The sequence below is a fragment of the Hypomesus nipponensis genome, chromosome 13 (assembly GCF_054491055.1).
Source record: "Hypomesus nipponensis isolate SF chromosome 13, ASM5449105v1, whole genome shotgun sequence".
NCBI lineage: Eukaryota > Metazoa > Chordata > Actinopteri > Osmeriformes > Osmeridae > Hypomesus > Hypomesus nipponensis.
The window spans coordinates 12,705,255-12,730,000 of NC_140373.1; the positions used below are offsets into that span (position 1 = coordinate 12,705,255).

At 51.1% G+C, this 24,746-nt stretch overlaps 1 protein-coding gene and 6 non-coding genes across 10 annotated transcripts in view; 1 reads left to right on the forward strand and 6 right to left on the reverse strand.

The window, feature by feature from the left end:
- Positions 1-18,882, reverse strand: part of LOC146260096 (putative uncharacterized protein MYH16) — a 33,671-nt gene extending 14,789 nt beyond the window's left edge. Inside the window, exons 1-7 of one of the 4 annotated variants that reach the window (XR_014729601.1) lie at positions 18,773-18,882; positions 14,164-14,343; positions 7,298-7,525; positions 5,403-5,507; positions 5,001-5,087; positions 4,424-4,569; positions 3,834-3,924 (exon numbers count right to left, since the gene is read on the reverse strand). Coding sequence is in view for 3 of the 4 variants with exons in the window: in XM_084670946.1 (XP_084527072.1) it covers positions 3,834-3,924; positions 4,424-4,569; positions 5,001-5,087; positions 5,403-5,507; positions 7,298-7,525; positions 14,164-14,343; positions 18,773-18,856 (921 nt within the window). In the remaining variant the exon portion in view is untranslated. Of the gene's footprint in view, positions 1-3,833; positions 3,925-4,423; positions 4,570-5,000; positions 5,088-5,402; positions 5,508-7,297; positions 7,526-8,404; positions 9,395-14,163; positions 14,344-18,772 lie in introns of those variants that run through there. The other 3 variants (XM_084670946.1, XM_084670948.1, XM_084670947.1) reach the window with 3 other exon arrangements.
- Positions 18,883-23,145: 4,263 nt separating this feature from the next.
- Positions 23,146-23,219, reverse strand: trnan-guu (transfer RNA asparagine (anticodon GUU)). Its single transcript has one exon. It is a non-coding gene; the product is annotated as a tRNA-Asn (tRNA).
- A 144-nt stretch (positions 23,220-23,363) lies between these two features.
- Positions 23,364-23,455, reverse strand: trnar-ucu (transfer RNA arginine (anticodon UCU)). Its single transcript is given in 2 exon segments — positions 23,364-23,399; positions 23,419-23,455. It is a non-coding gene; the product is annotated as a tRNA-Arg (tRNA).
- Positions 23,456-23,669: 214 nt separating this feature from the next.
- trnaw-cca (transfer RNA tryptophan (anticodon CCA)) lies at positions 23,670-23,742 on the reverse strand. Its single transcript has one exon. It is a non-coding gene; the product is annotated as a tRNA-Trp (tRNA).
- A 221-nt stretch (positions 23,743-23,963) lies between these two features.
- On the forward strand, positions 23,964-24,036 carry trnak-uuu (transfer RNA lysine (anticodon UUU)). The gene has a single exon. It is a non-coding gene; the product is annotated as a tRNA-Lys (tRNA).
- A 219-nt stretch (positions 24,037-24,255) lies between these two features.
- trnat-agu (transfer RNA threonine (anticodon AGU)) lies at positions 24,256-24,329 on the reverse strand. The gene has a single exon. It is a non-coding gene; the product is annotated as a tRNA-Thr (tRNA).
- Positions 24,330-24,521: 192 nt separating this feature from the next.
- trnae-cuc (transfer RNA glutamic acid (anticodon CUC)) lies at positions 24,522-24,593 on the reverse strand. The gene has a single exon. It is a non-coding gene; the product is annotated as a tRNA-Glu (tRNA).
- Between the last annotated feature and the right edge of the window lie 153 nt (positions 24,594-24,746).

Genomic DNA, 24,746 nt, shown 5'->3' on the forward strand with positions numbered 1-24,746 from the left:
CTTCACGCTCACAGTCACATCAAGCAGATATGTTTCTGATTAAATCTGAAACGACTGGCCTTAAAGCTATAAAACAAACATATGGGTTGTAATGTCCATCATTGCACTGTAAAATACCCACTAAAAGCTCTGGACAAATAAGACAACAAAATATCCCCAACAAGGGAAAAATACCTCAACCTCCCATTTACTGTAAAAAAAACAACGGAGAGAGTTCTTATTTCTCCGAAAAAGAGATTTGACTCAAACAGCATCTTTTCTCTCTCTCTCCACAACAACTAGACAAAACTCAATAATTACAATATGCAGTGCCCAGCTAACCTCTAACGATGAGCCAACCTCTAACCATGAACCTCAAGGCTACAGAGGAAACACACCAACATGTAACTAATTCTTGCGGAGGACGTTTGGAAAGGTTGATGTCTGAAACTGCATGCACTTAAGGTTCAGACATTTCCTTCTTTTCCAGTGCACTCTGGCACCATCATGATCTTGTAAATTACAATCATATGTGACTGTAGGACGGCAGGACTGAGCTGGGCTGGACTAGGCTGGAATAGGCTGGACTAGGCTGAGCTGGACTGGGCTTGTGTCTGAATGGCTGGGTGAAGGGTACAAATGCATTTGTATATCAACAGATTAAGAGGTCATACTTTGCACCCCTCCACCTCCCCCCCCCCCCCGGCCCCCAACCTCACGTCGTGTCCACATGTGCTCCTTCCTCCACGCGCTTCTGACCTCCTCGTTGCCATGGTTGTAGGTGGACAGGGGGCTGGAGAGGGGTTAGGGAGGGGTGACACAATGACTCCACAGCACAGGTGGGCGTGGCCCAAGCCTGAGACACTGTCAGGGATTGGCTGCCACATCAAGTAGACTGTCAACGACACGTGCTTTGCGTCATGAACGATGTGTCGTGCGAATGCGAGTGACACCCCCCCCCCCCACCCACCCACCCTCCCTCCCTCCCCCCTTCATCGTTACCAGCACATCTGGGCCACAGAAACAGCTGGCATCCAGACCCGGGTCCAGACACAAAGGTTATCTTCTCCGCTCGACCCCAAATGACATCCCCTTTTCTGTGAGTGTGCATAAACGGTTTATAACCGCTTTACGGCCGTGTAACAAACCCTGTGGGAGCCTGCCGGCTCCTGGTGTCCAGCATGCGTGCCTCACCCCTGCACCCCCCAGCCCCCTACCCCTCTACCCTCCTTCCCCCCCTAACCCCTTTCCGACCTAGCCCCCAGTCCCCCTTCCACCCCTACCCTCCTACCCTCCTACCCCCCTTCCCTACCTAACCCCCAACCCCCAGCCCCCCTTCCACCCCTACCCCCCTTCCCCACTTACCCTCCCCTTCCCCCCAGCCCCCCTCCCCCCAGCATGACTCCTACACACGCACCACAAGCACTGGAACTGCTTTGAACCACGCAGGGGGAGGCTGCTCCCTCATAAAAGCGTCCTGCTCTTGTCTCTTTGATTCCTGTGAGCTACAATGCTCACTCAGTCACTGGACACATTCACGTGACCTTTCCATCGAAAACACACGCGTGTGGGCGGGGCGGGGCGGAGGGCCCACCAATCAGCTGGGGGGCCTTTGTTCATTGCCTTTCTCGTCCACCTGCATTTATCTGTGGGTGGAAAGTATCGCTGGTCCAAGACACACACACACACACACACACATGAAAGCACACACATAAACACACATACTGTATAAAGGCCTCATTGTGGGCCAGGGAGACTGCTACAGTAAATGTGAAAACATGTCCAGTCTCACAGGCCCACAGATCTCCTTACGCTCCCTGCATCACACACAGCAGACACAGACAAAGAGATGCTTTATAACCCTGGAACAAACCTCTGGAGCTGACATCCCTGCTGCAGTCACCCACCAGCCTGAGGAGAATACCTCAACTTTACGTCTACTCTCTCTCTCTCTCTGTCTCTCTGTCTCTCTGTCTCTCTGTCTCTCTGTCTCTCTGTCTCTCTCTCTCTCTCTCTCTCTCTCTCTCTCTCTCTCTCTCTCTCTCTCTCTCTCTCTCTCTCTCTCTCTCTCTCACTCTATCTCTCTCCCTCTCTCTCTCTCTGTGTATGTCTCTCTATCTTTATCTCTCTCATTGCTCTTTATCTATCTTTGTCTGTCGGGCTGTCTCTCTCTCTCTCTTAATCTTTGTGGGGGGGGGTTTATTCGCTGGATCTGTCTCTCTCTCTGTATCTGTCTGTGTCTCTTCCACTCTCTTTATCTCTCCGTCAATCTCTGTCCTTTACTCTCTTTCTTCATTCTTAGTCTTCCCACCCAGGACGCGAGCCAGACTAAACACCCTAGCTGTCTCCCTGGCCCAGCGACAGAGATAGCATCTCTCCAGGTAGCTGGAGATGGCCTAGATGACGTCATATCTACTGGAAGTCACAACCCAATCGTTTTTTCCTGGACACACAAGCACACACAGTGGGCCGGAGTGGGATCCATCATCAGACCGGGAGTGTAATTGCCAAACCTAGCCCATCCCCACCAGGGGTTGAGCCATACGTTGTAAACATTCGGGGCTTAATCCGAACCTAGGACGTAGGCAGGGTTGTGATGTGAGCTGAAATTGGAACTTCACAGGAATGCGAGGGGGCGTAGGGAGTTTTTAGCACTGATTTCAGAGCACTCATTTCAGTGCATAATTTCAGTGCAAATAATTTAATTGTTTTTGGAGCTATATGAAATCCAAACATTATGTTGGATTCATTGTTTTGTCAGATATTAAAACTCAAATTTTTACCTGAAAGATTCAAGGCTTTTGAGAAAACATTTTTCACACCCTTGCAGGAATGTGACAGATCTGTCTTTTTTCACCTGGCTTTACCCTGGTATAGTTTTTTTTTTCCATGGCAACAATCTTGGTACACGCGCTTGTCTTTGAGAAAGAGCACGCAAGCTCTGACAACTGAAAACGGCACTTTTGAATGCACATTCTGAAGAGCGTCGGCTAAATGACTAAATGCAAATGTCAATCATGGGCGTATTTATATTAATACCTAGTGTAGCTTATTTGCTTGATTATCAGTCACACAGTAACTTAAACTTAACACATATCGTTTTATTCGGTGTGTGAAAAAACAAAGAGAAAGCAGGCAAGTCTTCCGGGAATCCTCCCCATTCTCCCGATGGCCACTCCGGCCCTGAACACACCCTTGTAACACTCACTTATGTCAACTGGGACCACACTGAGTCCAACGTATCCAGAATGTGGATACACACTTAAAAACCCTTTATTCACCATTGTAGCACAGGTATCTCAGCTACAAAGGGTGACTCTCGGAGACCATCACCCCCCCCCCCTTCCCAACCTACACACACACGCACACGCTCATACACACACACAAACAAGCCCCAGGGAGGCAGCAGAGATGGTTATCTGCTCCGCTGAGGGGGAAGTGTGTTTTTGCCATCTCCGCACAGCCCGCAAACAGGGATCCCAGTCGACCAATGGGAAAGCCGAGCACAGCAGCGGTGCTGAAAGGCAGGAATGCATCACTCCGACGGCCCTGACAGTTACCTACCCCCCCCCTTCCCCCAGCCCCCCCTCTCCTCCAACCAACCCACCTCCCACCTCTTTAAACCCCCTCCCCTCCTGTCATTCCTCCCAGCCCCCTTGCGTCGTCCCCTCCATCCACTGAAGTATTTGACCACCTCCTCCTCGTCTCCACAAACAGCCCCCCCCCCCCCCCCCCCCAACCCCCGCCCCCCCCCAACCCCCCCCCCCCCCCTGCAGTTTCATGCACACAACCCTGCATGCGCGCACATGCTTGCTCAGGAACTCACACACACAATCAGGCTCTCATGGACAAACCTGCATCTCTTTGTTCTTCCGTTGCAGACCGATGTTGAGTGCCTCTTCATTCTCCAGCTTGGTGCTGGTGGTGCTTATCTCCTCATCTTTCCTGCAGGGGGAAAGGGGTGGGGGAGGCGGCGGCGGGGGCAACTACAGGGGTGAGTGACAGTTGGTATTTGATCCCGGAGCAAACACTGTCAACCACTGACTCCCCAGCAATATCTGAGGTGACTCATTCCTTATATTACCGTTACCAACGTGAAGGCTGGATGACGTCAACTGTTTCTCTGATAACGAAAATTGGATTGCGTGTGTGTGTGTGCCTGGAGTCTGAAATGTGTTTGCGCATGAAGTGTGTGTTTGTGTGTGTGTGTGTGTGTGTGTGCAACAGCTGGTTCTGGTCTCCAGGTATACAAAATATCTGTCCTTTATTTGCTCTCGTGTTACATAGATGTAGAGAACAGGAAATCCCCGACCCTACCTCCCGGTCCTGGACAAGGTCACAACAGATGACAACCCCCCCCAATGAGCCCTCCCTCTCTCTCTCTCTCTCTCTCTCTCTCTCTCTCTCTCTCTCTCTCTCTCTCTCTCTCTCTCTCTCCACCCACTTGCGGAGGATGTCCTCCAGGCTGCCCCTCGTCCTCTCCATCTCTCCCAGGCTCTCCAGCGTGGCCCTGCTGTCTCCCTCCAGCCTCCTCCTGGTCTTCTCCAGCTCCCCGCGCTGCCTCCTCTCCTGATCCAGCTGCCGCTCCAGCTGATAGGCGAGGGAGGGAGGGAGGGAGGGAGGGAGGGAGGGAGGGAGGGAGGGAGGGAGGGAGGGAGGGAGGGAGGGAGGGAGGGAGGGAGGGAGGGAGGGAGGGAGGGAGGGAGGGAGGGAGGGAGGGAGGGAGGGAAAGTGGGAGAGGGGGGGGCGGGTATTGACTCGGGAACAGAGGGGCGCACGAGCACTGTCAACACGCTAGGTGCGTGGAGACGCTCACTGAGGGTGCCATGCATTGAAGGGTCATTGAGTGGTTGGTTTTGTGTGAGTGGGTGCTGATTGGTGACACACACACACACCATGTTTTAACACACACCCATGCACATGTGGTGCGCTTACTCATGGGCGTACGTTTGTACGCACACGTGCACACACACCCATCCCCATGCTCTAACAGACACACACACGTACGCAAACACACTCACGTCTTCCGCGTGCACCTGCAGCTTGGCCCTCTCCTTGGTCAGAAGGTTCACCTTCTCCTCCTCACTCTGCAGGTCCTCTATGGCCTGCTGGAAAGATGAAACAAGATGGCTAAGCCTGGGCTGCAGATGCCTCCTAAATCATCACCCGCCCAATCAATCCCCTGCATCTGGCAGCCATATTGGATCTGAGGAGAGCGGTGGAGAGTTGCTTTGTTTGTTTGTAAACTGTACAGAGCGGGACACATTCACCAGAGGGTTGATCAGTTGTTGGATCAGTACGACTGTCTCACAAGAAACACCCTCAGGGGGTCACCGAACCCTGTCGCGTCCCCAATCCCGAAGGACAACACATTTGACCCTTGACCCCCCTGACAGGTCAGGGGTCGCGGCGTGTGCTCTCACCTGGCTTAGCTCCGCCAGGTGCTCCTTCTCTGTCTGGAGCTTCTGGGCCGCCTCGTTCCTCTGAGACAGCTCCTCCGCCAGCCTCTTCACAGCGCTGTCCGAGGACTGGGAGGGAGGGGGGGAGGGAAGACAGGAAGGAGGGGTGCAGAGAGGGAGGGAGACACAGAGAGAGGGCCAGAGAGAGAGGTAGAGAGATGGAGGGAGGGAGAGATAGAGAGGAGAGAGGGATGCAGAGAGAGCGGGCGAGGGACACAGAGGGAGAGAGAGATACAGAAAGAGGGGTACACAGAGATGTAGAGGGAGAGAGAGAGAGGAGGATGAAGAAAAGAGGAAAAGGGAGTGAGGGAGCGAGAAGGGGAGACCGAGAGAGGGGAGAGAGGATGGAAGGCCAAGGACAAGAGAGAACAAAACCATTTAAAAACATGGAGAGGCAGAAGAAGCACATCAGGGAGCGTCGGGTCTTCACATGTCAGACTTCACCGCTTCTGAACTCATCATGAGGGCTTGTGTTGAATTCATCTGTTCATCTTGAAGACGGCCACACCGTAAACCAATTCTCCCTTTTATGACCTGACACTTGACTATACTCCAACTCTTTCGCATAGACATCAAAGCGAAATATTAACAGGGCAGGGAAAGAGAGGACAGGAGAGGAGAGGAAAGGAAAGGGGAGGAAAGGGGAAAGGAAAGGAAAGAAGAGGGGAGGAGATGACAGGAGTAAAGGGAGAAGATCCGTCATAAAACATGATGTCACACAACCCCAGTGCCCTTTTTGCGGATCAAACAAACACACATGCACAATATTTCAAGTACTCTACAATACCACTGCTATGACAACAAGTACCACAAACATGACATTCAAATGAAGCTCCCGTGAAAAAGGGCAGTGTTTCCAGAGACCAGCCTGGTCTTGCAGTAACCAACACTACCAGTTTCAACTCATTCTGCCGCATACTAGACCCAACAAAAGCCACCCATCCAGCAGCTGGGACATATTTCTCCCTGCATATTCAGCATTTGACATGACTGAATCCAGGTTAATCGTCTCTTACCAGCACGCTGAATAAAAGTGACACTGCCCAGCTTTAAGAGACTTCAGACCACGGTGCTGTGAAATGAGGCACAGTCTTCAAGCATTCCTTCACAAAGATAGAATCTAAATCCTTTAATACCGCCTCAATTAAATAGATAAAGCTCAGTAACAGAAGATGTCAGCTCAGCTACTATTTGAACCTGAGTCTCCAGGTCGCAGAAGAAAGTTCAACATGGCATACACATGATGTGTACTTAAAGTGCTCCGTGTTTGGGAAATGTTGCACGTCGGAAATGTTACTCTGGGGCAATAGGAAACTAGCTCAAGCAGGGACAAGCCTGGTTGTATTGATTGCACCTGAAGGGCACTATGCAGTCTGTGTTAAACACGTTGCTGTCTAAAATATGACTGTGGGTGCATGGAAACACTGTCAGCCTCGCCCTTCTCTTTCTCCTCTTCCCCTCTCTCTCTCTCTCTCTCTCTCTCTCTCTCTCTCTCTCTCTCTCTCTCTCTCTCTCTCTCTCTCTCTCTCTCTCTCTCTCTCTCTCTCTCTCCCTCTCCCACTTTCCCTCCCTCCCTCCCTCCCTCCCTCCCTCCCTCCCTCCCTCCCTCCCTCCCTCCCTCCCTCCCTCCCTCCCTCCCTCCCTCCCTCCCTCCCTCCCTCCCTCTCTCTCTCTCTCTCTCTCTCTCTCTCTCTCTCCCTCTCCCTCTCCCTCTCCCTCTCCCTCCCCCTCTCCCTCTTTCTACTTGCCCCCATCCCTCCCTCTCTCTCGCTCCATCTTTCTCCCGACCCTCCTTCCCTCTGTATCTCCTTGCCATCCTCCCTCTTTCTCTCTCCTCGCCCCCTCTCACCCCCTCCTACCTGCTTGTCTCTCTCGGTGGTGGTGAGAGCGTTCTCCAGGTCGTCCAGGTCCCGCCGAAGGCTGTCGCACTCGGCCTCCAGCCTGTCTCGCTGCAGGGCCAGCTGGGCCGAGCACGCCTCCTCCTCCTCCAGTCGCTCTGAGAGGCCGGACACTTGCAGCTCCAGCCCGCGCCGGGCCTTATCCAGCTGGGCACAGCGCTGCTCCGACTCCTGGGAGCTCTCCTGCCCCTGGAGGGCCCAGAGAGGGAGAGAGGGGGTCAGACTGGACTGTGGGAGGGGAGAGGGGGGGTGTTCGGGGGGGACGAAGAGAGGGAGAGATGGGGAAAGAGAAAGAACGAGAGAAAGAGAGTGCGACCAATAGAGATAGAGAAAGACAGAAAGAGAGAGAGGCGAATGGAAGATCCGAAAAAAGGGACTTACAGGAGGAGGAGGGAGAGAAGGATTTAGACGAGGTTGAGGAGTTGAGGTGCGAAAGGTACAGACAGGCAAAGAGACCCCCAAACCTGCCCAGCATCTGACAACAGACTCCCACAGTCATCGTTCACCAGAGAGTCTCCGCTCCAAACCCCCTCTTTAATACCCGCTGCAGTGGCATCTCGGTGACGCATCGAGAGCCATAAAAAGAAGGACTTGATAAGCCAGTTCTGCACAGGAACACTGCTTCGTTAACAGCAGCCCATAACAGGAAAGAGAGAGAGACTGAGAGACAGACAGAGAAAGAGAGAGACACAGAGAGATAGGGAGAGAGAAATAGAGAGAGAGAGAGAGAGAGAGAGAGAGAGAGAGAGAGAGAGAGAGAGAGAGAGAGAGAGAGAGAGAGAGAGAGAGAGAGAGAGAGAGAGAGAGAGAGAGAGAGACTCGGAGTCTGGTCCTATAATCTCAATAATGTTCTTATTCACCAGACATCATGGTGAAAACATCTGGAACAAGCATACCCAAGTTCTGCATGTGGGCATTTCCAAAATGCCTCCCACAAAACGTTTTCCATCAGGTTTCAATGCCATAAATGTGCTTAAGTTGCATTTACCACACACGTACACTCACACAACCATACACACGCACACACACACACAAATTCCCTCACACACACAGTCATGTTATACCCACGGCTGCCAGCCTGTGTTCCAGTGCGGTGCTAAAGCTATCCCAGTCGAGGTCGTCCAGTTCTGTTTCCGCTGTCGCTTCCGGTTCCAGCTGGTTCCCGTTGGCCTCCTCCGAGTCATCAGAGAGGGAGTGGTGCCTCACTCTCAGCCTCAGAGACATCTCTTCCTCAGACACGCCCTAGACTCCTGTTTGCTGCCTCCACCTGTGTCCTCTCTCTCTCTCTCTCTCTCTCTCTCTCTCTCTCTCTCTCTCTCTCTCTCTCTCTCTCTCTCTCTCTCTCTCTCTGTCTCTCTCTCTCTCTCTCTCTCTCTCTCTCTCCTTCTTTCCTTCCCTCTCGCTTCCCCACCTGTCTCTTCCCTTCTTGGCTGGGGTATGTAACACCCAGCGCCTCTACCCAGGGCCCCTGCACTCCAGCAGCTACTATGCGGTACCCGGGGAGTGCAAAAGATCTGTGCTCTGCCTGCTTCCTGGAGAGGCTCACAGCTGTTCTGAAGGTGTTTCTTCCTGGGTTCCGGAGAGAAAGTAGTCATTTACAACCCTGGTGTTCCACCATAACAGCAGTCAGCAGAGTTCCGAGAGCTCTGGGGCTTTTTCTACCTGTCTTCACTTCTCTCTGGTGCCCCCCCTTCTTTCTGCCCTCTCTCCCTCTCTCTCTCTGCCCTCTCTCTCTCTCTGCCCTCTCTCTCTCTCTCTTTTGTTCTGCCTCTGTCAAAGCCACACACCTTGTCTGCTGCTCTTTTATCTCAACTCAAGCTTAACTCTTCGCATCGACGCCCTTTCTCTTTCTCTACCGCGCTTGTGTTGTCCCAGCTCGGACTCCCGTCGGCTGCTACTGTAACCCAAACATTCCTCCCCCTCTCTCCTCTGACTCCTCTCGTCTCCCCGGCTCGTCCTCTCGTCCGCAGGGGCACACAGGGACCCTCTGTTCTGTCTTGCTCCTGACTGCTCTCCCGACATAACAACCACCTCCTCTCCTCCCTCTCTCTCTCTCTCTCTCTCTCTCTCTCTCTCTCTCTCTCTCTCTCTCTCTCTCTCTCTCTCTCTCTCTTCTCTCTCTCTCTCTCTCTCTCTCTCTCTCTCTCTCTCTCTCTCTTTTTCTCTCTCTCTGCCTCTCTCTCTCTCTTGGCCTCTCTCTCTCTCCTCCTCTCTCCATTTCCACCCTCCTTTAACCCCCCCCTCCCCCACCCACCCACCCACCCACCCACCTCCCTCCTCTCCTTCTCCCCTCGCGAAGCAGGTGTCTCCTCCTCCCGGCGACCAGGGGTCCCGAGGGACGGCGGAGGGGGGTCCAATATCAGGCCCTGTGAAAGCCTTGTCTCCGAATACGGTTCCTCCTCTGGGTAACACAAGCCGTGCGCTATCCAAGCCGTCCACCGTAAACAGAGCAGGGATGGCAGAGCAAGGCAATGTTCCCAGCGGTCAAACCTAACCTTCGATCTTCTTCTTCTCTCCGCGCAGCATAAAGGAGCTGTGTGCCCACGCCCACACGGGGGTGACAAGAGGCATTCTTCCCTCCTGGGACAGAGGACAGCGTTGTGCTTTACGTTCAAGGGACGATGACTTTCCCTGAATGAGTTGTTGGAGTGAGGACAAGGACTGGACTCAGCATGAGGACCAGACTGAGCAAGGCTGTTGACATGTACAGTACCAGTCAAAAGTTTGGACACATGGAATGGGAAAATGTGTCCAAACCTTTGACTGGTACTACGTGATGTGAACGACATGATACTTTGCCAACCTGTGTTTTGCTTGTGTGTGTGTATGTGTGTGTGTATATCTGTTTGTGTGTGTGTGTTTTTGTGTGTGTGTACTTTTGACTGGTACTGTAAAACAGGCCGTTATTTAATCAGGTCTGTCATTTGAGCCAGTCATTATTTAGTGACGGTAGTATCTTCACTTTTGATTCCATTAGAAACGTCTTCACCAACTCAGTGGACGTTTTGGAGGTTGAGAGCCTGAACTTAATGTTCCAAATTGGCTGAGGTCTGTGAGATAAGAATGTGCTTCTGGATGTACCGGACGTACAGAAACTCCCCTAAAATCCCTTTTTCTGTCAGTAAAACCTGAACGACCTCTCTACCAAAAGGTTTCGTAAGAAATCTTGCCAACATGGCTGTCCACTGTGCTCAGCCAAGTGAGGGTGGATAAGAATGCGACCAATTACTCAGGAGACAGAGAGAGAGGGAAAGAGGTGGGGTGAGAGAGAAGGTGGAGAATGAGAGAGAGGGGGGTAGGGGGGTAGAGGGCGAGAGTTGAGAGAGAAAGAGAGGAAGTCATTCAGGCCTAAACAAAAACAAAAAAAACACTTGTAACAAAACATCTTCTCAGAAATCTACATAGTTTTATTTTGGATGTTGTGGTCAGAATTCTTCTCTGGGCAGCAGACAAGAGGTTCATACAGTGTCCCACGGGCCCGACAGACTGGACCAGCCCAGACTGCCTCCCATCACAACTCCAATCCAAAACCAACACCATCCACATCATCTCACTGAGCCAATGAGAGATCACAAGGTCAGATGGATTATGGATTATATAAAGGCGTGATACAGGGAGATTCTCATCGAATCTCGGACTCTGAATCGCTTCTGCTCCGGTGAGTAGAAGAAATAATATTGTGTAGAGCTTACTTGAACTTACTGGCTGAAGTGAGACATTCCTCTCAATCACAGAGGTGAGAGGTGAACTTGGGAGGTGTGCTTCAGAACATTGTTGGGAAGGTGATTGTGTTGTGAGCTCAGTTGTGAGCTGAACACAGGTCCACAGCAAGGTAGGAATACAAACAGAGGCACGCTCCTCTCTTCCTACAGCTCCACCTCTCACCCTCTCACCCTCCTGCCGCACCACCTCTCACCCTCTCACCGTCCGAAACCCTCCCCCTGTCTCTCCCATGTCAGCCTTGCTGAACTCATCTCCGTCTGCTCCCTGTTCTTTCACCCTTCCTCCTCCCTTCCTTCTTCCTCGTTTGCCAAACGTGCATGTTCTCCCTTCTGGTCCTCCTCCCCTCTCTTCTACCTCCTTCACACCACAGCTGTCCTCGTCTGTTCCTCCTCCTCCTCTTCTCCTTCTCCTCCTCCACCACCCTCCTCCCCTTGCTCCCTCCCTCCTTCAGAAAGCTTGCTGCATTTTTGTTGATTCCTCCTCCTCCCTCCACCTCCCTCCTTCACCTCCCTCCCTCCACAGAGAGCTTGCTGCCTTGGCCCCAGAGTCTCTCCAGGCCTGCCCAGACGAAAATCATCTTTCCACATGTTTAACAAGGGCATCTGGACCGCTCTGGAGAAGTACTCAATTCATTTCCCATTAGCAGTAATTGAAGGGTGATCTAACTGCTCCGTTTGCTGGGTTAGTAAAGGACAGTCCAGGAGGAGCTCTAGTCTGGAACCTTCTCTGCCTCCTGCGGGTTCACAACATTCTTTTACAACTCTAGTAATTCAAGGTGTTCGTGTTTAAGAGTTTATGGGAAGTTTACAGAGTAGAAATAGAGAGCTTCACTTTGTACATTGAATTCTGAGGACAATGAACAATGTGACATGCATGCACACACACACACACACACACACACACATCATGATGACCAGAGTAGGGAGGTATGGGTGATTAGGAAAGAGGAATGCATCATTCCTTGGTCACAGATCAGATGATGTGCGTGCGTGTGTGCTTGTAAGAGTGTATGTGTGTGGGTCGTTGTGTAAGAGTGTGTGTAAGAGTGCGCGTGCATAAGTGTGTGTGCTTCGAGTTGTGTGTGTGTATCTGTGTATGTGTGCGTGTGTGTGTGTGTTTGTGTGTGTGCGTACGTAAGAGTGTGTGTGTGTGTGTATATGTGTGTGTATGTGTCGGTGTGTGTATGTGTGTGTGCCTGCACGTGTCCCTGCTGTTCCAACGTCGGAAAACTAGAGGATGATGATGAGAGGGGCAAGCTGGAAACCTGGAAGTGCTCCTGGGACCAGCAGAGCTGCTCTGACAACAGGTCACATTCCTGACCAATCAGAGTCAACACAGACAGACCAATCAAAACCCAACCTGCCACAGCTTGATCCCTCTGCCAGTACTTGTACTGCCAATTCACATAGACAGAAGTAATTATATTGTGAAAAGTACTTTGACGAATAAATCTAACCGAACGCAAACATGGGAATTTCACAATCAATGTACAGACATACAGAGAGAAGTTTGAATTGGCCAGATTTGCAGTCAAATGCGCAACAACTGAGCTATGCCCATCCCCATTAACTGAACATTGAGAGTTTGTCATTGTTTGGATAATCATGGTATGGCTGGATATTTGGAGTCTTCAGTATGGCTCTGCATTGAGGACCTTCAATCTGCAGGAGTCTGGTGAACATAAAGTGGGGTGTTTCATGAGTTTCCTGGCTACAGATGGACAGGTCTGCTAAGGCACTCAGCATCAGCCATGACCAAATCCCCCAGGGCAGGTCTGGAACATTCTCTGAAAACACTGGCAACCCCCTCCCTCGATCCCCTTTCCAGTGTGCTCTCCTCTCCTCGTCCCTCTCGTCTCCTCTCCTTTCTCCTCTCCTTTGTCCTCCACTCCTCTCTTGCCCCTTCTGCTCTTCTCTCCTCCCCTCCATTTGGCACTGCTCTTCTTTATTCCTCCGTCCCTCTTCTCGTATCCACTCCCCTCTCCTCTCTCCTCTTTCCCCTGTCCCCTCTGCCTTCTCCTCTCCTCCCTTCTCTCTTCCCCTCCCCTCCCCTCCCCTCCTCTCTCCCCTGGCCTGTCACAGTAAATCCCAGCCTGCCTCCTCCTTCATCCTAACCTCTCTGTGTAACCTACAGCAGCAGAGGGACAACCCGTTTGATGCCTGGTTTTGATTTGTGTTCAGCCTGTGTGCTGTGTTTATCTTCAAAACCTCCGTTAATCTCACAGAATCGCTTTGCTGCCAAAGACAGATGAAACAATAAAGTAAGGGATGACAGTCAGTCATCCTGTCATTCCCCCTCCCCCAGCCTCTACCAGCCTCCCCCAGCCTATACCAGGCTCTAACAGCCTCCCTCAGCCTCTACCAGCCTCCCCCAGCCTCTACTAGCCTTCCCCAGACTCTACCAGCCTCCCCTAGCCTCCCCAACCCTCCCACTGCCTCCCCAGCCTCTCCAAGCCTCCCCCAAACACACCAAGCCTCTCCCAATATCCCCCAGCCTCCCCCAGCCTCCAACTGTAGGGTGTTTTTACAAACAAAAGGGGGTGTGTCCTCTCATATAATTCTCCTGGTGGTTAACCAATCAATCACCAGCTAGCCAGCCTGGGGCTTTGGAACTGTATACTGCATGTCAATCACTCCTGTTGTTAAAAGTCCTCATAAAACACACACATGCAAACACACACACACATACGCACGCAAACACACACACACATGAAAAGATCACATCACATGAAATGGCCTCCTCTCCATCTCCTCCCTCTCTCTCTCTCTCTGTCTCTCTCTCTCTGAAGAAGACTGTCATCATCTATCATGCTTTATCCACATGCCGAAATAGATCTCTTTGGAACTCAACTAACACATGGCAACACATGGGTTAAGAAGGATGGAGAGAGAGAGAGACGGAGAGAATGTAAGTGAAAGAGAGGGAGGGAGATAAAGAGGGGGGAGATACATTGAGAGCGACAGACAGAGAGAGAGAGAGAGAGAGAGAGAGAGAGAGAGAGAGAGAGAGAGAGAGAGACAGACAGACAGAGAGACAGAGACAGAGAGAAACAGCAGAGAGATGGTAGAAGGTAGAAGACGAGGCGAGGCTGGGAGCAGACTCACAGCCCGGTGTTTGCTGGCCAGGTCGTTCTTCTCCTTGCTGAGTTGGGTGTTGAGCTCCTCCAGGTCCCGGACCTTGGAGAGCAGCCTCTCGCTCTGCTCCAAGGCTCTCCTCAGCTCCTCTCTCTCCCTCATCCCTGCCTCGTCTGCCTGGGCGCTCTGCTGCAGCGACAGAGACGCAACCTGGAGTAACACACACACACACAGATCCAGCGAGTTCAGCCCGGCTGGCGTGCTCGTCTGTCTGGAGTCTGGACCACCACCCCCCCCCCCCCTCTTCCTAAACTCGACACACACACACACACAGTCCCATGCAGCCTACCCTCTTCCTCGGCCCCAGCACGCACAGCCATACACATGGATAGGCGTGCACCCACTAACAACACACTCACACACACACCCCAGACTGGCTGCCTTTCGACACGTTTCCCTTTCAATCTCTAAGTCTCTCGCTTTCTTCTCTCTATCTAAAATAATATTAAATTCCTCTGCTGACTTTGTCCCCAGCTCCCCTTCTGAAGCCTGAGGAGTGAGAAAGCAAAGCAGTCCAGTAAAAGCTGTACAGTACTACAGTATATCTCTACTGTCTGTACAATAGAGGACCGGATTCTCTACCGTTAAGGTGATTGTGCAGGAGAACACCACACACTCTACTGTCTAGGTGATCGTACAGTAGGATACCACAGACTCTACTGTCTAGGTGACTGCATAGTAGAATGCCACAGATTCTACCGTCTAAGTGATTGTACAGCAGAATACCACAGACTCTACTGTACTGTTTGGCTGGGGCTCAGCCCTCAGCTGCTGACAGGAGGGAGAACGGGGCGGTGGGCGTGCGAACAGACAACCCCAGACAGAGCTGGCGGAGGTGTGTTTATCCTCCCAAGTGTTCCAGTACATCCACACCTCAGGAGGGCTTATCAAACGCCCGGCGCTGGCGAGATGTTACAGCCCTGTCAGACTATCAGATATACACTGGGACCTCTTCCCCCTTCCTGATCCCCTCCTGGGTTCTGCTTCATCTCCAGCTGCCCTGGCCCCCCCAGGGCTCGACAGTGGGATGGGAGCTCCGTCTCCAGTACCTGGCACACAGGGCCGGGGGTCACAGGTCAAAGTTCATCCAGGGGGCTGACCGTGTGATGGGAGTTTCAGGTACAGTAGAGGGCCAGGGGTTCAGAGTTCCCAGGTCATCCAGATGCTGGGGTGCTCTGGTGGAGGAGGGAGCTGGGGGGGAGAGGCAGTAAAGCTGCTCAGGGTGTGATGTACTGAGGCCCTGGTCTGTGTCTTCATCCACCTCTTAATGTTGAGAGAGAAAGAGAGAGAGAGAGAGAGAGAGAGAGAGAGAGAGAGAGAGAGAGAGAGAGAGAGAGACAGAGAGACAGAGAGACAGACAGACAGACAGACAGACAGACATATAGGCAGATAGATCCACAGACCAGACCCACAGACAGGTTTCCACAAGCATGAGATAAGGTTTGTGGTCATCCATCCATTCATCCATCACTCTCTGCTGTTCTTATCCACACACATCTCAAACAATACTCTTTTCTCTTCCATGTACTTACAATTTCAATCGATGGCAGTTTATTTGGCCTATGGCCTTGACCTACATGCTAATGTCTATTAATGTGTCTGGCAGACCTGATCTAGACATTTACAATGCACCAGAGTCAATCAATCTTGTCTTATTTTCTCTCCTCCCCTAACAAGATTCTACAAGTGATCCTGGCAAGGCTACAAAAGCATGAATTTGCAGTTTGTCTGCCTGCAAAAACAGATGTGAACTAATTTTCCAGCTTGGGCTAACTCAAAAATTGCGAACCAAAGCTGTATAAAAGATAAACGCACACACACAAGCACATAGGCACTCTCTCACACACAAACACATACAAACCCGCACACTCACACACATGGACACCCTCTCTCTCTCTCTCTCTCTCTCTCTCTCTCTCTCTCTCTCTCTCTCTCTCTCTCTCTCTTACACATACTCACACAAACACACACACACAGAAACACAAATGGAAAACCTGTTGCAGCTTGAGTGCGAGCAGCTTTCAGTGTCATTAGCTCAACTCTAACTTAACCTTGACTGGGAGCCTGAGACAACGTCACTTCATTGCTGATGAAGTCTGAAAGAGGCTCCAGGAAGGCACTCTGTTCGGAGCCTGCCTGTAATGGCTGCCTTGTCTGAAGATGATTTAAAGGTGTGTGTGTTTGAACCAAAGGTGATGTGATACACACCTGAACTTCCCTCGGCTAAAGCCGTCAGCTGAACACACACAGCTCTCTCTGTCTGCAGGATTTATCACAGCACTCAACATCACTCTGCACGTCACAAACATCAATAGCTCCAGGGAGGGGCGGGTGGGGGGGGATGGATATTGAATGTGACACGTCAATGGTTCACCTCTGGCATAATCACAGGGCTCCACTTTGTAAGCCAGCGGTATTGTTGGGGGGTATGTTTCTGTTAACCGCAAGGAAACTTTGCTCTTTGTCCCTGCACAGAGGCTCTGTGGACGACGAACAAGACGTATTGTCGTGCAAAGTGTTCCTGTTTTGAGTTGAGGCGGAAGCCCTAAATGTAAGTAGTCAACTGTCAAAGTGAAAGATAGAGGGGGGAGACAGAAAAGGAAAAGAAGAAGGAGAGAGAGATTTGGTTTGTGGACGGTAATCCGCATATTGCTCCTCGTAAACGTAACTTTCCATCGTATGTAAAGATCGATAAATCCTGTATTTTAATGGTTTCCCCCAAGAATATGAAGAATCCCAAAAAACCCTCCCGTCTCTCTCTCTCTCTCTCTCTCTCTCTCTCTCTCTCTCTCTCTCTCTCTCTCTCTCTCTCTCTCTCTCTCTCCAAGTCTCAGTCACAGTCCTGCTCATTATCCCAAACCACCCTTTCTCCAGACAGACAAGGGACTTCCCGAGTCCCCCTCCCCTGACCCCCACCCCCGTCATTCCTGTCATTCCAGGTGGGTGTGTGGCTGTACAGGGGCAGCAGCTCAGTGATCACAGCTTCGGCTCGATGTCCTAACAGCCGTGTGTCATCTCCTCTCACGCCTGCAGAGGCACCCCTCCACAAAACGCACGGAATGTTCCTTTACCAACGACCCACACCGCCTGACAACAAACCCAGGAAGTATGCCCACAGAACATTCCGCTCCGGTCGCCACGGTCGCGCCAGCGTTGTTCCAAAGCGAGCAAATCATATTCGAAGACTGACAGAGGTGCACCTCTCCTCCACCCACCATGTCTACACGTTTTATGACAGTGAAAGCCAACCGGGGGGGTCTGGGCAGGACCTGGGCCACCAGGCTAAAACCGTGCGCTGTCTTCCTGGGTCGGCGCCCTGAACTAGCCCTGTCACAGCCCTGTCAAAGGCCTGGATGTGAGGCGCTCTGATGATCAAGGCTTCTCTGTGCTCACATCCTGACCCCGGCCCAGAGTTCAGCTGGAGGCCAGCCTGGGGGCTAGGGTTGGGGCAGGGAGGCTGAAGCAAGGGCAACGGCAGTGAGGCTTGAGCAGAGGCAGGGCAATGCCAGGGCCTAAGCCAAGGCTAGAACTAGGACAATGACTAGGGTTGGAGTTAGGGCAGGAAAGAATACAGGTATTAATTAAACCCATAGAGCAATGTCGGTGCAGAGAGACAGAGGAAGAGGAGCTGGAAGATCTAACCAGCTATCAGAGCCCTCATGGTCTGCCATGGCTGATGTCATCTATTATAGACCTCAAGATACCAGGCACTCCTTAATTCAACCGACTACAGCACTGGGTTGGCATTGTTCTCCAGCCGGCGTGTGTGTGTGCATGTGGTCTGTCAATCCAATAAACTGGTCTTAACTGGACAAACACTAAGTGGTCTAGGAATGTCTTTACTATAGAGCAGAGGTCTTCAACCCTGGTCCTCAGGGACCCCCTGCCCTACATGTTTTAGATGTTTCCCTGCGCCAACACACCTGATTCAAATGAATGGGTATTTATCGAAGCCTGATTATTGGGTGTGTTGGAGCAGGGAAATATATCAAACATGTAGGGCAGGGGGTCCCCTAAGGACCAGGGTTGAAGACATCTGCTTTAGAGACCAGCCCAACAGTGACCAGGTCAACAAGCAAAACAAATTGCACTAAAGTTTCTGTGTGCATGGATCCACACTCCTCCAGCCAGCCAGTCAGCCAGCCAGTCAGTCAACCAGTCACTTACCCACTTACTCCCCCTGCAGGATGCACAGTCACTTACATAGACACTTACACACACACAAACTGCTAAACAGGGGGAAGATAACAGATACAGGACAAGGATACATTAGAGACAAAGGAAGAGAGAGAAAGAGAGAGAAGGGGGTGAGAGAAAGAGAGACAGAGAGAGAAGGAGAAGAAGAGGGAGAGCTGAACAGAAAAAAGGAGGGAGAAAGAGATAGAGATCTAGAGAGGCACAGACAAAGAGAGAGAGAGAGAGAGAGAGAGAGAGAGAGAGAGAGAGAGAGAGAGAGAGAGAGAGAGAGAGAGAGAGAGAGAGAGAGAGAGAGGGAGAGAGAGGGAGAGAGAGATGGAGACAGACAAAGAGACAGACAGAGAAAAAGAGAGCGTCAGATGTAGTGAGCAACCGTTCTTACGTGTGCCAGGGGCTTGCTGGGGATGGCGATGATGGGTCTGTACTGGTGGAAGTCAGTCTGGATCACACACACTCTCTTCTCCATCCTCACCACTCTCTCTGAGAGGAGCCTCGGCCCATCCTGTCTGCCTCCACTGCTCTCTGGGGAGGAAGTGAGGGACGTGTGTGTGTGTCTGTCTATGTGTGTGTGTGTGTGTGCGCGCGCGTGTGTCTGTACGTGTGTGAAAGCTTGGGAGGTGTGCGTGTGCAAGCGCGCTGGTATGTGTGTGTGTGTGCTACCTGACCCTGAGAGGAGCAGATATGAGGAGGGAAGGAGGGAAAGAAGAAGGGAGAGGCAGAGGAGGGAACTGACTAGCAAAAGGAAAACACGAAACGAGCTTGAACAGCCCGCCTGCCTGCCTCCCCCCTCTCCCCCCTCCCCTACAAACCACACACACACACACACACGCCTCCTCCCCCGGTCTAAACCTAAACCTATTCCCACCCACTGACAGCGGCACAACACAGGGAGACAGATTGCCAACCTCGAACAGTTAACCCCTTCAACCCCAGGAAACAACCGCAGATCGAACCCCCATTCAGGAGAACACAAAACCTGGACAATGCAATGTTACTGGAGACCCACAATACACAGGAGCACATTTTCATCTAAAGCATTGATTCAAATAGCTTAATTTGATCCGCTTCATGTCACTCGTAAACTGCCTAAAGAGCATTTCCCAGACCACTGTCTTGGACATGGAGTGCAGTTACAGCACCGGCGTGTCAAAATAACAGTGGAAATCTGACACTGAAATGGAAGACTTTCAAAAAGGCTTGTCAGCAAACTTGATACTCGATTTTTGCATCTCCCAAACTTTTCACGCTGCTTGCAATGTGTCAATAAATGTTGTTGTAGTGTTGTGAAATCTCCTGTCTATGCAGGCGTACTGCTGTAGTAAAATAACGACAGACATTGGTGTCAGCAAGTAAGTTTGTTGTTAGAGGAATGCAACAAGAAGGCAGACAAAAAGCTGAATTTTTTTTTTTTATCTTTGCCCCATGAAATGAAATGTACCTGTGGACTGCCAAACACAAACACAGAAAGAAGTCTAACTTTTTAGCCCAAATTCTAAACTTGTTCATTCGTTGTTATTTTAGTCTTCATATTTGCTCATTAGATCGCTAATTATAATGCAGTCATTTATCACGTACAGTAATTAAATGGGAAAATGTGTCCAAACTTTTGACTGGTACTGTATGTCTCTCCTACCTGTCTGAATGTCTGTCTGTCTGTCTGTCTGTCTGTCTGTCTGTCTGTCTGTCTGTCTGTCTGTCTGTCTTCTGCAAGCTTAGCAGGCAGCACCTTCATAAGACTGTGGCAGAAGATGAGAGCAAGAAGAGAAACCAGGCGTGAAATGATATGTTTACCTAGGAGGAGGGAGAAACGACAGGCCCATCACATGTCTGTCTCATCTGGGGCCACAGGGCTCATTTTGCTTTTTAATCAGCTTGACAGTGGAAAATTTGAATTTCACTCTCCTATCATCTGTCAAAGAGAGTCGGATGACAGTCAATTTCAGGGCTTGTCGGGCGGAACAGAAGTGGGCATGTACCAAATGCAAACACCTAGTATGTGAGGCCACACACACACACTTTTCCTTCCGAACATCTTGAGTGTGTTGCAACAAGTGGCATTTGAAAAAGGTCACCAGTAAGTGAAGAGAAAGTTCACATGGAAACACAAAATCCCAGAATTCCCCAGTTCAACCCTCCTGCTCTGTTTAAACACCTCAGCCCAGCCAGTCGTCTGCTGTAACCCTCCAGCTGGCCGCTTGTCTCTGCAAGGGTAGTGCAGGGCACGTCAGATGCCAGGGAATTGGCAGGCATTCACCCAAGGTTTTTGTTTTGTTGGCAAGGTTGTTCTTTGGTTCTTTGGGCCACATCACAATCAATGATTCTATTGTCTGTGTAAGAGACAAATTAAATTGTAACTGATGTGTGTGTGTTTGCATATGTGTCTTTGTGTGTGTGTGTCTGTGTGTGTGTGTGTGTCTTTGTTTCTTCCAAAGTATGTATGTGTGTGTGTGTCAACGGGTGGTGGTGTTTTGAGAACTCATGTCTTACATGAGGTAGCTTGTGGCTTCGCTCCACCTCAGAGATGTAATCCCAGCCAGCATGTCCACAGAAACCATAACACGAGTGTCAGAGATGGTTATCTGTCGATAATGTTGTATTCCATGACACATTTCAATCAAACCCATTAAATTATTTGTCTGGGCCTATTACAAAAACACCCAGGATCCTCTTTGATTGCTTCAGGTGTGGAAACAATTAAGACTTTTCCTTGGCAGGAGATACTGTACACAGCCCTCCTCCTCTCAGCCATTACACACATAGGAAGACCCTATCGCAAACACTTTTCATGAAGAAGCACTTTAATCACAGGCTTTTACCTGGTAATTGCTATAATCTCATTGCCTGCTATTTGGGTGTGATTATAGGGCTAGGAACACAGTCTAAACCGAGAGAGATGTGCTGCTGTCTCTGCTGCCCCACATACGAAATGCCCTCAGGGTCAGATCCCAGGCCAGCCTTGCCTCGAGGACTCCCCAATCCCAACCACTGGGGAGGGCATCCACACAGCTGATCCCAGATCAGCGTCGGAGGGGATGCACACACCTCTGCTTCGCTCCGGCACGATTGCTTCAGGTCTGGCTGTGCATGAAATGACGCACGTTTATGGAATTTGATAAATTAAAGGTTGGAGCTGATGGGTTCAGCGTTCGTACAGCACAGCAGGCGGATTCTTGACATCAAAATTATAACTTTGGCAGAGCCCACCTTTCCCTGTGCCCCCGTCGACCCATCTCTATCTCTCACTCATAAGGGGCTCACTTGACGTTTCACATATGTTGTGGTTGGAAATACACAGACATCATGCTATCAAACAAGAGGATTTTTTGATAACGCTGTTCCTTCCCTCTTATGAAACCATGGAGAGACAAAGAGAACAAGATGAATACCGCAAAGAGAGAATGCAGGGTTAGTTACAGGGTTAATAAAACCAGGCGTATCACAATTTTGACACGTTTTGTGTATCGTTTACTGTATAAGTACTGTACTGTTAATGCCACGAACACACCAACAACTGCAGCTCAATTGATATGCTGAGTTGTTCTTTTTTTCTTGATCGGTTGAGCATCTTCCAATCATTTTAAAGTCCCAGCCTTTCTCAAACACACCAGGTGTTTATCACTTTGCAGTTGGCAGAAGTTGTGAAAAGTTGGTTGTGAACATTTGATCCAATCAGAGGATAGCTCACAAACAAGCCTCCTCATCACCAAAACCCTGCCAATTCCAATCAACACTGGTTCAATACAGACTTTACAATAATAAACTGGATCAACACTTCTCCAAGGCCTCCTTCCTTTCCAGAACCAAACACCCTGTGTTCACGCTCAAGGCAGGGCTGACTTATAACAGAGACTCATCTAGAATCTTCTAGAATCCAAAACACCACAGAGACAGTTGCAGATTTACAAGCCTACAAATGGTCTAACCCTGCTGTCCGAGGAGGAAGATCCATCACCTCACCGTTTGTTATTCAATGTCTGGAAGATGAAGCACACAGCTACCACCAGCACCGCTGCGCGCCTGGTAGGCAGGGAAACGTCTCCATAAATCATGGCAGGGTCTGGGCCTGCTATGACGAGGGCATAGCCTGCTGTTTTTTAACACTGTCCGTGAGCGAGACCAGTCCAGATCTTTACAGAGGAAAAGGGGGAAGAAAGAGAACATGGAGGTTCCGCTGGTGTTTAAGATTGTTTGCGGCCATCTTGGAAACAAAGTCTCTCCTATCTTGGAAAAAAAAGGTTGTTGACTTAAATAGGCTCTTTGTCACACAAGCAAGACCCAAAACAGAGGCCGACAAGATAGCATTCGTCCCTGGGTGGACTCCAACCTCCAAGCTTGCCTTCCTCTGCTCGCTGTCAAAGATGACGACCACGTTGCAAAACGCAGCTGGTCAAAGGTTTCCACTGAACCTAAAGTTCCCTGACCGGGAATCGAAACCGGGCCGCGGCGGTGGGAGCGCCGAATCCCAGCCGCGAGCGACACCACCAGTGAGAGACTCAACCCCTTAGATGCGTGAGTTCTAAATATTTCCGACGCTCCCACCAGAGTGAGTCATTTTCCCGAAACGGAAGCTAGCCAGCTTTAGTTAGCTTCCGTTACCTAGCAAACTAGCATAATACTCGTAGCAATGCTACTACCTGCTAGGGATACTCGTTCGCTTCCTCGCTGTACATTTTTCAGAGTTTTTCCAGCTCCGACGGCGGTACAGCTCATCGTAGCACAGGCAAGACCCACAACGGAGGCCAACAAGAAGGCATTCGTCCCTGGGTGGGCTCGAACCACCATCCTTTCGGTTAACAGCCGAACGCGCTAGCCAATTGCGCCACAGAGACCCTCGCTTGACGGAAATAGGACCGGAAAATGGAAGGAAATGCTGGGAGTCGAGTGCCCGCACTCCCGTGAAGAAGAGGAGGGGCGGCCGTACAAATAACTCTTGCCGTGATCCGTCGACGGGAGTTTGGGCAAAAAAGTGCGAGCGACTCTGGTGGGACTCGAACCCACAACCTTTGAATGGCTTTTCCTCCCGCTGCCTAGAAGTCCAATGCGCTATCCATTGCGCCACAGAGCCCCCGAGGCCTTTCCCAGTTTGACGTCTACCTTTTCAACCTTGACGGCATCATGTCCCTTTCTGGGAAAAGTGTGTTGGTGGCATGACTCACTTTGAGGAAGCGATCAGAGCTTGATTTTGCGAGCTAAGCAAAAAGCGGCGGCCCTCATTGCGTCCGCTGCGCCCTGAAAGAAAGACCCGTCTGTCCCAATGGAGGGCCACACTTAATGTCTGCTGACCCCCGACGTGATTTGAACACGCAACCTTCTGATCTGGAGTCAGACGCGCTACCGTTGCGCCACGAGGCCTACTTGTGAGCACAACAGGCAACATTCTGACGTGCCCCTCCGAGGTGCAACCGTCGCGCCGCAAAGTGCGCAGAGAGCACCGTCTAAAGAGGCTCTTTGTGTCAAAGGTGCACCGGCATGCTTGCCAGGGATTCGCCATACGATCCTTAGGGGTTTGTGTGGTGGAGGAGATGTACGCGTAGATGTTCCCCGAAAAGCTCAGCGCTTCCTGTCTTTCCAGAGCCCGGATAGCTCAGTCGGCAGAGCATCAGACTTTTAATCTGAGGGTCCAGGGTTCAAGTCCCTGTTCGGGCGAAGGGTGTTCCAACTGTGGGACGAAGCAGGCCAACTTTGTCTCTCTTATGTACCTGACTTTGAGGAAACAAGGGAAGCTTTTAATCGGAGGGTCCAGCGTTCAAGTCCCTGTGTGAGCTGTGTGTTCAAACCGCAGAGCGCGGCTTGTGGCACGCAACCTTTGTCTCCGTTGCACGCCTGACTTTGATGCAAAATGGAGCTGACACCTGCGCCTAAAAAAGCCACCGCTGAGATTTGAACTCAGGATCTCCTGTTTACTAGACAGGCGCTTTGACCAACTAAGCCACGGCGCCTTGGTTCATCAGGCCAGACGGGCTCAGGCTTCTGTTTTCTCTTCGAGTGGGTGCTTCAAGGTGGGGTCGACAGCATCTTCGAAAGCCACCTTGGAGACAGTTATGCCCAACATGCAGCAGAGGCTCTCAAGGCACCAGAATGAAGAGATTTTTTCCAGCTTCTTGGACTCTGATGGCGGTCTAAAAAACACGTTCCCTGACCGGGAATCGAACCCGGGCCGCGGCGGTGAGAGCGCCGAATCCTAACCACTAGACCACCAGGGAGAGCTTGCCTTCCTCTGCTCGCTGTCAAAGATGACGACCACGTCATCTTTACGCAGCTGGTCAAAGGTTTCCACTGAACCTAAAGTTCCCTGACCGGGAATCGAAACCGGGCCGCGGCGGTGGGAGCGCCGAATCCCAGCCGCGAGCGACACC